This window comes from Geotrypetes seraphini, chromosome 7, assembly GCF_902459505.1.
Source record: "Geotrypetes seraphini chromosome 7, aGeoSer1.1, whole genome shotgun sequence".
Classification (NCBI taxonomy): Eukaryota; Metazoa; Chordata; class Amphibia; order Gymnophiona; family Dermophiidae; genus Geotrypetes; species Geotrypetes seraphini.
This window is the reverse complement of record NC_047090.1, coordinates 4,339,022-4,351,716: the sequence shown is the minus strand read 5'-3', so window position 1 is coordinate 4,351,716 and position 12,695 is coordinate 4,339,022. Positions and strand designations below refer to the sequence as shown.

At 43.2% G+C, this 12,695-nt stretch overlaps 1 protein-coding gene across 2 annotated transcripts in view; it reads left to right on the top strand.

The window, feature by feature from the left end:
• Window positions 1–12,695, top strand: part of HIPK2 (homeodomain interacting protein kinase 2) — a 285,351-nt gene that overhangs the window by 229,640 nt on the left and 43,016 nt on the right. The window contains exon 10 of one of the 2 annotated variants that reach the window (XM_033951443.1): window positions 10,211–10,350. In XM_033951443.1, the coding sequence (XP_033807334.1) occupies window positions 10,211–10,350 (140 nt within the window). Of the gene's footprint in view, window positions 1–10,207; window positions 10,351–12,695 lie in introns of both variants that reach the window. The other variant, XM_033951442.1, reaches the window with a different exon arrangement.

Here is a 12,695-nt window from a genome sequence, read left to right as displayed (position 1 = left end):
GCACTGTGGTTTGTTTTGCCATTCAACTATTTTTTTTTTTTTCTTGTGGAAGTTCTAAAAACCTTTGGCAAGATGGAACCACTATTTGTAGCACACTGGACTCATTGTCTATGGTTTGGATTCAAAAAGGTGTGTGTGCACCTATGGGCTCTTCCCAAAAGCCATTTGTCTAAGAAAGGTAACAGTTAACATAGTAACATAGTAGATGACGGCAGATAAAGACCCGAATGGTCCATCCAGTCTGCCCAACCTGATTCAATTTAAATTATTATTTTATTTTTTTTTCTTCTTAGCTATTTCTGGGTGAGAATCCAAAGCTTTACCCGGTACTGTGCTTGGGTTCCAACTGCCGAAATCTCTGTTAAGACTTACTCTAGCCCATCTACACCCTCCCAGCCATTGAAGTCCTCCCCTGCCCATCCTCCTCCAAACGGCCATGCACAGACACAGACCGTAGAAGTCTGCCCAGTAACTGGCCTAGTTCAATCTTTAATATTATTTTCTGATTCTAAATCCTCTGTGTTCATCCCATGCTTCTTTGAACTCAGTCACAGTTTTACTCTCCACCACCTCTCTCGGGAGCGCATTCCAGGCATCCACCACCCTCTCCGTAAAGTAGAATTTCCTAACATTGCCCCTGAATCTACCACCCCTCAACCTCAAATTATGTCCTCTGGTTTTACCATTTTCCTTTCTCTGGAAAAGATTTTGTTCTACGTTAATACCCTTCAAGTATTTGAACGTCTGAATCATATCTCCCCTGTCTCTCCTTTCCTCTAGGGTATACATATTCAGGGCTTCCAGTCTCTCCTCATACGTCTTCTGGCGCAAGCCTCCTATCATTTTCGTCGCCCTCCTCTGGACCGCCTCAAGTCTTCTTACGTCTTTCGCCAGATACGGTCTCCAAAACTGAACACACAGTTGTTCCTTTCTGTAGAAGCCTATTTTAATGTTGGGCTTATCCAGCTTCTGTTTTTTTGAGCCAAATTGTGGAGCCAATGCAGAAGGCTATCATGGGTTTAACGGCATGATTGCCGTGGGTTGTATACACTGAGAAATTCTGAGAGGGACTGAATGTAAATGTTAATCTGCACAGAATACCTGGCTGCAGAGTGTATTAAAATGAATGTTAAGAGGTCATTAAGTATTCTAAGGCAGTGCAGAGAGGTAAACAAGGGCTTTTGCTGCACAGTTACCATGAACATTTTTTCACCATGTCCAGGCCTGAAAACAATGGTTTGCAGAGAGGATTTTGAGTTTTAACTGCCGGTTTTTGAGATTTAACTCCCGGTTTAGTTTCCTTTTGCAACCTGAAGGAAGCTCTTGCAAGGTTCAGAGGCAGACAGGAGGTAACAAACATTTTTTGTGTCTGAATAAAACTGAACGTGAAGGCATAGATTTGCATTTACTCTTCCGCACCTAAATATGAGCCTTGCAAAAATCACTCGCATATACATTTTTTGCAAGGCTCATATTTAGGCCCAGAAGAACAGGCTTGCACTTTTGTTTTCTTTCATATAATATAACTAGACAGGTTTTTTATTTAAATATACTGTATTTTTATTAAATAACACAAATCTTAACACTATATTATATGTTTCAAGTTTCAAGTTTATTAGAAATTTGATGAATCGCTTATTCATCAAATAATCCCATGGATCGCCCAAATGATTCTCGAGGCTCCCACTTACCTCGACTTCAGAAAAACACTCAAAACTTACCTATTCAACAAACAAGCCCCCTAACGCCCCCTCTCCGGAATTACCTGGCCACACGCCCGCCCCTTTCCCCCTTCATTGATCGCTGTCTTCCAGCTCACTTACCCTCCTCCTTCTTCATCAGCCAAGTTCGGCTAAAGTTGTTGTAAATCCAATAAATCATGGTAAATCGGCCCGTTCGGCCCTTCCCCCCCCCCTTTATTGACCGCTTTCCTCCTTCTCTACTTCCCGCTCCATCTTCTTCAGCCATGTTCGGCAGAAGGTGTTCTAAATCCAATACATTGCCTGTAAACCCAAAACATTGTTTGTAAATCGGCATGTCAATGCGGATCCTAATGTAATTATTGTGAACCGCCTAGAACTCGATGGGCATGGCGGTATATAAGAATAAAATTATTATTATTATTATTATTCATAATTTACTAAGCGAATTACAGTAAAATGCAATACAATTTAAAAATTTAGCTAAAATAAAAGGGGTTGGACGAACAGACAAACAGACAAGACTGAATACTAAGGGAGTAAAGGGGTGAAGTTACAAAATTAATAATTTTGAAGAAAGAAAAGAACTGTAGAGGGAAAAAAACATAAGGAGGGGTATGTTAAACATAAATGAATCCATATTACTCTTTCAGTTACTAAAATCTGTATTATCCCACAATACAGTGGGAGAAAACCTAGAGCTTGTACTAAGTCCATTCACAAGCCTTTTCTGACGAAAATAAAGCTGTTCCACATCTGTGTGCATTATTTCATTTCTCCAATGTTCCAACAAGCATATATTGATTCTGTTTGTATCCTGTCTGAGGGGAGAGTGGGCTTGTGAACCCGTGCAGTTGCTAATCTGTAATGATATGAAGCAGTAAAGAAGTTTGAAAACCTGCCACAGTTTCAGCTCCTGAAGACGCCGTAAATAGCGAAACGTGGTGCTACGTCGGGCTGGCTGGACACAGTCTGAATTGGAATAACAGCTTTGTCTAAGAATCAATATACAGTGGTACCTCGGTTTACGAGTGCACCAGTTTGCGAGTGTTTTGCAAGATGAGCAAAACATTCGCAAAATCGGCGCCTCGGAAACCGAGCACGCTTCGATTTGCGAGCGCCCCCCCTGCGAACCGGCACACTCCCCCCCGCCGCCATCGGGCACCCCCCCGCCGCGACCTGAGGTCCCCCCAACCCACCCGAACCCTCTTCTTACTTTTCTGTAGCCTCCGCAGCGGCACCAGCATGTCCTGTGCGTGGTGCCGGTGCCTGAAGATCTGCTTCCTGTGCAAGGCCTGAGAGTTCACGTCGAACGTGAACTCTCACGTCGAACGTGAACTCTCAGGCCTTGCACAGGAAGCAGATCTTCAGGCACCGGCACCACGCACAGGACATGCTGGTGCCGGTGCCGCTGCGGAGGCTACAGAAAAGTAAGAAGAGGGTTCGGGTGGGTTGGGGGGACCTCAGGTCGCGGCGGGGGGGGTGCCCAATGGCGGCGGGGGGTGCCGGATCACGGGGGGGCCTTCGGGGGGAGCAATGCCAGTTCTCGTGGGGGGGGGGAGCAGCGCTGCTGGCCTCGGGGGGGGGGGAAAGGTTGGGGGTGGAAACATATCAAAGCTAGTTTCCCTTACTTCCTATGGGGAAACTTGCTTTGATATACGAGCATTTTGGATTACGAGCATGCTCCTGGAACGGATTATGCTCGTAATCCAAGGTACCACTGTATGCTTGTTGGAACATTGGAGAATACTGGAGAAATGAAATAATACACACAGAACAGCTTTATTTTCGTCAGAAAAGGCTTGTGAATGGACTGAGTACAAGCTCCAGGTTTTCTTCATACAGATTTTAGTAACTGAAAGAGCAATATGGATTCATTTATGTTTAATGTATAATACAGTGTTAAGATTTGTGTTATTTAATAAAAATACAGTATGTTTCCAAGTTTATTATATAATTTGATTAATCGCCTATTACAATTTCTAGGCGATGTACAGTTTCTTAAATAATCAAATACAGGTAACAAATCAAACAAACAAAAGTCATGTCAAATTAAAATCACAAATATAAACATTCCTATACATAGTTTAACCTATACATATAATTTCAAAACAAAGGGAAAATTATTAATGGATTACAATCAATATTTAGTTTAAATATGTTTAGGGAATCAACAGTAGGAGGGGAAACAAATATAGTTTGTAATAAAATAAAAGGAGACAGAATCTTTAAATTTATTCACTAAAAGCATCTATAAAAAGAAAACTCTTAAGTTTGGTCTTGAATTTATCCAAATTCTTTTCCTCTCTAATAAATAATGGGAGGTCATTCCAAGACTGGGGAGCGGTTATTGAGAAAATAGTGTGACGCCTCGTATTGATAACTTTTAATGAAGGAATGGCCAACAAGTGTTGGTCTTGTGATCTCAACTTGTCTAGTTATCTTATGTACTAAATACTTTTTGAGATAGGTAATTTGGTTAATTGTACCCTGTGTTGTAGTGTTTGTTTTCTTTCAGAGATGTGCATAAGAATCCACGCTTACTGCCAAACCTTTCTGCACACGCATCTGGCATCTTCCTCTCCATTAGCTGCGAGTATTCCTCGCATAAAATTAGAATAGATTTAACTTTCTGCAGGACACATTATTACGCTTGTGGTAGAAGACATTTGCGCTCAGCTAGGCTTACCAGATGTCCAAATTTACCCAGACGTGTTCTCTTTTCAGAGGACTGTCCGAGTGTCCGGATGGGTTTTCAAAACCCGGCAGTTTATCCGGGTTTTGAAAAGCGTTGAGCTCAGGGGCCGCGTCTGGGGGGGGGGGGGGCCTCTGCGCATGCGCGGATGCAACACGATGACGTTGCATGCATGGGCACATGTGGGAGACGTCATCGTGTCGCATGCGCAGAGACCCTTCAGACGTGGCCCCGAAGAGTTGAGGTTTGTATGCTGCTGGGGTTGAGGGGGGTGGAACGGGGCAGAACTGTGGGCAGATCAGGTGTGGGTGGAATGGGGGTGGGGCTGGGGCAGAAGAGGGTGGGGCCACGTATCTTTTTTTTTTTTTTTTTATAGAAAAATTTCTGGTAACCCTATGTTCAGCAATGTTGTGAGTCTTTCTGCTTCAGCCCCTATGTAATATAACAGATTTTGTAGACTGCATAGATACCAGCATTCAAGGGACCAGTAAGGTTACTTTTCTAGAGTTCTGGACGTTCTGGGTTTTACCACAGTGCCTGCTTGGCCTTGTGGTTTTCAACTCCCTATTGACATCACTTAGAAAAGCAAAACTATAGGTCCAGGCAGGAAGTGGGATAAAACCAGGTCTGGAGCAGCCAGTTCAGAAAGTCTGGAGCCAGTTGGCAACTGTAGGAATCGAGCTGCTCTGGGAAGCTGAAAGTATTCAATCCTCTATTCACTCTGCTGGATTGATTGCACCAAGACCTAAACTGTGTCGTCATTGAGGCCACTCTGCTCTCACCCATTCGCCAGAAGTAACTCTCCAAAGTGCACATTAATAATCTAATATAATAAAACGCTAGGCCGCGCATGCGCACTTCCTAAGTGTGCGCCGGTTTTCCGTGAGCTGTAGCGACACATAGGAAGTGCGCATGCGCGGCTTATGCTCTGTCCTGCTCCCTGTTGAAAGACGCAGTGTCTCCCTTACAATAACTTTGCCGTCGCCGCCTCTCCGCTCTCTCTCTTCCTCGCGCACCACTGCCTCTCCGCTCTCTCTCTTCCTCCCCCCCCCTCCCAGAGACGGATGTCGACCGCGGCGGCCCGAGTCAGATGTTGGCCGCGGCGGCTGCTGGTGGCTGCAGGCCGTGGCAGCCAAACCCGAAAAAAAATAACATAAGTATGGCATGCAGTTCAGAAGAAAAATACTGCACAGGGAAGTGGGGTGGGAGGGAAATGCAGCAACACACGGAAATGGAGGACAGAAAAGGGGTTGATGGACAGGGGAAGAGGTGCTGATGAACAGGGGGGGGGGGCCAGAAAAATAAAGACAGGCCTACTGCTGGACAGGGGGAGCTGATGATGGACAGGGGGAGGTAAAACAAAGGGAGAAGGGCTTCTGCTGGTTAAGGTGAGCTATGACACAGGGGAGGTAAAAGGAAGGGAGAATGGACAGGGGGAGCAGGCGAGGGGTGGTAGTGGACAGCCAAAGGAAAAAAAAAAAAAAGACAGAAACCCGGAAAGCATTTTAACATAAGTAGGGCATGGAGTTCAGGAGGAAGGTATGGGGGGGGGAGGAAAATACTGCACAGGGACACACACATATATATTCTAGCACCCGTTAATGTAACGGGCTATAAGACTAGTGTTCTCTAATTTCCTTCAGTGAGAAGAGCCTTTGTCCCTTGAAGAACAAAGTCTGCCTATCCGTGAGATGTGGCACCTGACCTTGGCTATATCTGTCTCCCTTCCATGGAACATTTGTGGATTAGACCATATGTATGAAAATTTAATGTACTGCCGAGGAGAGGGGACGGGATTAGTTTTCACCTCTTGTTTAAAACATTGCAAATAGACAGCTTGCTCGCTCAGTCTCACTTTTCAGATCGCATTTCAGTAATAAACAGCTTTACAGGTGCCTCCTCCACAAAATGGCTGTACTCGAATGTGGGTGAGGATTGGAATATTTACCTTCCACACGACCTCTATGGAGATCTATGAAAAGAAAGCTTTTTATTTTTGACTTGATTTGTGGTTACACATGTAAATTATAGAATACTATAATTTGCATGTGATTTTAGAAGTCTAGGCATGAGCATTTACATAAATTCCATGGCTTATGCAAGTTTCAAGTTTTTATTAGCATTTGATGAATCGCTTATTTAATTTACGAAGCGATGTACAACTTTATAAAAACAGGGTTGTGGGTACAGAAAAAATAACTTCAGACTTACAAAATAAGACTAACATGAATCACAGGGGATAGTTACAATTCCTTGTTAGAGTGAAAAAAAACAAGAAGGAAGTAAACGAGAGGGAGGGTAAAAATAACAAAAAAAGAAAAAAAAAAAAACCACCCCTAAGATTTTTGGTTATTGGTCAGTGAGTGAAAGGTTGAATGCATCTTTAAAAAGATAAGTTTTTAAGATTTTTTTAAAGGATGAAAGGTCTTTTTCGTCTCTGATGTACTGTGGTAGAGAGTTCCACAGTTGAGGGGCCATGACCGAAAACATATCATGTCTTCTGGTGCCTGTATTTGCACAGCTGCATTAGCATTCTGTAAGGAAAGTAGATGCGTATTGACCTTTTTAGAATAGGCTCCAGATGGGCACCTTCTTGGTGCTAAAACTAGGAGCTCCTATATAGAATTGTCCTTCTAGGGTTCATGTATGATGGCTTCAGAACAAGTGTGAATGTGTATGTCCTTTATGTACTACTGGGGCTGGTTCTGGGTGTCTAGGGTTACCAGACGTCCGGGAAAACTCAGACATGTCCTCTTTTTAGAGGACTGGACTTTCCAAAACCCGGCAGTTTGTCCGGGCTTTGGAAAGCCTTGACGAGCTCTGGCGATTTTATTTTTTCTGATCATCTTGCTCCCTCTTTGCTCTTAATTCTGTTTCCAAGACCTCCTTATGCATGTGTTTCCTCTCCTTCACATCTTGCACTCCATCCATCTTTAGCACTGATTTTCATATTCAGTTTTCTTCTATTTTTCTGCCTCCATTTCAAATCTATCTTCCAGCTCTTCCCCTCTCCTCAATCCATGTGCACCATTTCTTCCCTCTCTTCTCCCCCATTTCCCTCCGTCAATGTATACCATCTCTTCCCTCTCTTTCCCTTCCCTCCTTCCATGTGCACCATCTCTTCCCCTTCCCTCTTTCCATGTGCACCATCTCTTCCCTCTCTTTCCCTTCCCTCCATCCATGTGTCACCATCTCAATCCTCCTCTCTGCCTCTCCCATTCAGCATCTCTCCCTTCTTTCTCCCTCCCCACCCCCATTTTCACCAAATGTTTTCCTCACCAGGTTCCAAAGCTCCCCTCACCACGAAAACTACATGGTTACTGGCACGGGAGTAATTCTCTTGTGTTGCCCACAGCCTCCTCTGCACCATTTCTTTGTTGTGGTCTGCCTAAGCGGAAACAGGAAGTTGCTTCGAAGGGGGTACGCCGCAGCAAAAGAACAGAACAGAGGAGGTCAAGACAGCACTGGAGAATTGAAGAACAGTGGCTTAAATACCATTGTCCTTCACTACCCGCTCCCCCCTTCCCCAGACCGACACCGCACATATAGTTCCGGGACTCAGGAAGATGATGCTCTGTGCGTGCTCAAGGCTTGCTGGACGCCCTTCCAGAATCCAAGAGAGGACGGAAGCCAGCAGGCCTTGAACATGCGCAGTGTTGGTCATCGGACGGGGAGGTGAGGACCAAAGCACAATCATAAAAAAGGAGGCTCAAATATAAACCGAGGCCCCCATTTTTGGGACATTTTTTTGCTCCAAAATCTTAGTTTATATTCGATACTTGATATACCACTCAAAACCAAAGTATTAGAGCGGTTTACAATTCTAAAAACATTTCTATCATATAATAACAGTTGAACCTCCACATCAGTACAACACACCCCAAAATATTATAATCAACACTGACCCCAAACATAGTAGTCTTTCAGTTACAAACCATCAATACCACATCCACTCATGTAACAGTATAAAAATTCTCAGCAAAAAGCCACATTTTCAATAACTTTTGAAAACTCGCATAACTTTTCATAGATTGCAATTCACTTGGCAGCGTATTCCACAAACTTTGTCCTGCATATTGTAACTTCAATAAGGTGATATTTTAAGCTCTCGTTCCAACTGATATTTTCTGTGCTATTTCAGACATGCCAAGTTACCCAGTTCCAAGCTGGAGATTTGTAGACAGTCCTGTATTTCTGACCACCCTGGCCTAATCCTATAATTGGCACTAAAAACTGCACGCAGAAATCTGAGAGTGTGCCCAATTTTTGCATGCAATTGAATTTAATTGAATAACAAGCTAATCGGCAATGATAGTTGGGTGCTAATAATCAATTATTTGCTACTGGAGTTCTATTGGAGTTCCTTTCGTACATGTATCCTTCTACTTATCTTCTTGTCTTCCCTAAGTGGTTAATCAAATAAAAGCAACCTGATGTGTTTTAAAGTTTTGAAGGCACTCTTGAAACTGGGATAGGAGGATTCCATGCGTAGTTCTAGTGGAAGTGAGTTACAGTTTGAGACCTCCATAGCTTAAAGCAGAAGCCTTAGTGATGTCACCGAATGATGGATCAGGGTGGGATGGAGAGTTGACCTGCAGAGGAGAAATGGAGGGGTACAGGGGGGGGGGTAAGTAGGTGACAGATATAGTCAGGGGCAGAAGAGAGATGGTCCCTGAAGATGTGAGCCAGAATTTCAAACTTTATGTGTGCAGAGACTGTGCTAGCCAATGTTTGTGTTGAAGGAAAGTGGTGACATGGTCAAAAAGCATAGAATTGTGATGGAGACAGACAGCAGTGGGCTGGATGAGTTGGAGTTATTTAAGAGAATAAAGTGGTAAGCTGGCATAGAGAGAGTTCTAAGACCTAAGAACAGTACCAGGCAGAGCTTTGGATTCTTGCCCAGACATAGCTAAGAAGAAGAAGAAAAAAACAACAACAAATTTTTAGATTAAATCAGGTTGGGCAGACTAGATGGACCATTCGGATCTTTATCTGCTGTCATCTACTATGTTACTATGTTTTACTATGTTTCTAGGGGTGCCTAAATATGCAGATACCAGGGTAGGCTGGTATTCTATAATGGAAACTAGGCATCTAAATGGAGACACTCACTTATAGAATTGCCTCCTTAATATTCTATTTGAAAGCTGGACTTTATATCCCAGAATGCTTTGGAGTAGGAAGTAAATAAATCTACCTTTATTGGCTGGGAACAATTGTACATACATATGAACACATAAAACATCAAATCAGTAAAATAGCCATACAAGACAAAAAAACAGGTTATAAAGACACTGCATCATAATCCATATTCTAGTAAAATATACTAGAATAACAATCATTTCAAACATTCAATAAAAGCCTCCCTAAAAAGAAAAGTCTTTAAACATTTTTAAAAATCATTATTTCTCTTCTTAGCTCTTAACTGTTCAGCAAGATCAGTCTATCTTAGGTCCACTTATGCAAAATATAGACTCTATGCGTATCCAATTTTATATGATAAAACGAAAGTATATCTCAAAGATATTTTTGAGGAATTTGACTTAGTTGGCTTCAGTTACAGAAATATTGATTTCAGGTGGGCCATGTACAGAGACAAAGGGACCTTAGTGGCAGGTCAGAGAAGGGAGTCAAGCTCAGTTTGAGTTGGATCTGTGACAACAGTAGATGGGTAAGAAGAGGAAGGTTGGCTAGACAAGTGGTCTTCTGTCTTTCAAAATTGGAGGAATTTTAAGATGTCTTTTTGCTGAGATGGGAGATTCTTTCCAATGTTTTATACTCGAAAAATCAATCATTGTTCCTTCTTTCATAGCAGGCCTGGCCCAGTGGCACTCAACAAATATTACTACCCCCAGCCTGGCAGCAGCTGACTGGAGTAGCAGCTCACCCCTCTGTACAGCACGCAACTGTAATTCCAGAGACCATGGCGGGCCCTCAACAACTAGCAGACTGGAGGTTGGACCTTTTTTTTGTGGCATGTTGAAGTGTTAGCAAGTGGCAATATTAGCTGTCATTATGATGGAATGTTGCCTACTTAGCAGAAATTCCTCGTAACTTATTTATTTAGTCGAATGTCTAGCCCGTCCTCCTTACAAGATTACAACTTCATATACAGCAGATAAACAGAACAACAAATTAAAGGATGAAGAGCAGTAGTAGAAATTCCTATGCACATGTTTTGGATACTGAGCACAGTAGCATGGCAAACGATGGGCAACAAGGATGCAAATTCACATATAACAAATTCAGAACAACAGATTAAAGGGAATAACAGCAGCTGAGGGATAATTCTTGTGAGCTGTATGGAGGGATGAATACAAGATTTGGGGGGCTAATGTGGTTATGGGTGTGTACAAAGAAACCCTTGGCAATAGGCATCAGTCAACATTAATCTTTGGAAACCTAGGACCACCATTATGATTGCTGGTTTGTGAATAAAAATGAGCCCTCTCATGAACACGTTTGCCCCTTACTACACAACACATCCTCGAGCTATGGTGAGACATACTCGCACTTTGGAGATCAGGGAGGACAGTTTTCAATAGCCTACCTAGTTGCAAGGTTTATGCACATTAATTTTCTTGGTGCCCTAAGAACATAAAAAAGCCAAGCTGAATCAAACCAAGGTCCACTGAGTCTAGCATCCAGTGGCGTAGTAAGGATAGGAGGCACCCGGGGAGGTGGCACGTCCCCACTTCTTCTGTGCCCACATCCCAGCTCATTCCCACCCACCCCATTCCACACTTGTGTTGTCCCTCCCCATCCCCACGCACCTCTAAATCTTCGCCAGTGCTAGTGGCTTTAGCAGCATGCTCCTTGCGCTAGCATTGGATTTTCCTCTGATGTCACTTCCTGGCCCCATGACCCAGAAGTGATTCAGAGGTGAGCCAGGTTGGCGTGAGCAACACGCAAAAGTTACTCGCGCTAGTGAAGATAATACAGAGATACAGGGTGGGGAGGGGGGGTTGCGCGAGCGTGGTAGCGCCCGGCAGAGAGGAGCCAGCATCCCCACCAACTCAGCGCCCAGGGCGGTGTTCACCCCCCCCATACTCCCCTTTATACACCATTGCTAGCATCCTGACCCAACAGTGGCCAATCCAAGGCAAAACTAGATGTATTTCTCATAGATCATTTCCAGGATGAGCAATGGCTCGCCCAAGTCAACCTGGATAATCATTTTTAATTACTTTTCCTCCAAATGTCTTTTGAAATCTGCTATGTTAATTATGGGCTGGATAGAAAAGTACTTTCTACTATTCATTTTAATTTGATGGTTGTTAGTTTCATGGAGTGACCTATTGTTTTTCAGTTGCTCAAAAGGTTAGCCTATTTAACCATTCATTCCACGTGTGATTTTATAAACTTCTATCATAGCCCCTCTCAGTCGCCTGCTATGGAGCTATACAGAGCCACTACGATGTTCTCAGTTTTGATTTCTATCCCTTTTTTAAATAACCTCTAAGATTCCATTTGCTTATTTGGGCTTAAAAAATATTGTCCAAGATATTTTTTCTTAGGAGGCGATTCCTAACTCCAGAACCCAGGGTTTTGCACCTGTAGTTTCAAGTTTAAGTTTTATTATTTTTCAGGTTTTATTAAAATTTTGATGTATCGCAATATCATTAATTCAAAACGATTTACAATTAAAAACAGTTATTAACACTTAATTATTAACTTCAACAGACACACACGAACGTGACGTATTGATACGTAGGGAAGTAGGGAGAACTACAATAATCATAGTAAAGGACACGTGAAAGGAAAGTACAAAAGGAGGGTAAAAATATCGGTACGCTGTTTCTGAGCACTGGAAGGGAATAGCTAAGCACCTCATTTGAATACATTTACATGTTATTTGCGCTGTTCCTTGTGCTGGTGCCCTCTGAGCATGTGTGCAGCTGACGCTATTTGCCTCTAATGCTGGCGTTAGGTTCAAAACATCGGTCTGTAAGAGCACTGTTCCCTCTGTGCTGAATGGGAGTCCTCCAATTTCATTGCTACCAGTGGGGTGGGGGGGGGGGGTTGTTTCTTTATTGTGTTTTCAATTGATAGAAACAGGCAGGTGCCCTGCAGAGCTTGCCTGACCTTCATTACGGACAATGTGATAATGAAACACCACCTCTTGCCGGTAGGAATGTAAGTGGCAGACTCCTGCTCAGCTTAGAGCAGGGGTGTCAAAGTCGCTCCTCGAGGGCCGCAATCCAGTTGGGTTTTCAGGATTTCCCCAACGAATATGCATGAGATATATTAGCATACCATGAAAGCAGTGCAAGCAAATAGATCCTGAAAACCTGACTGGC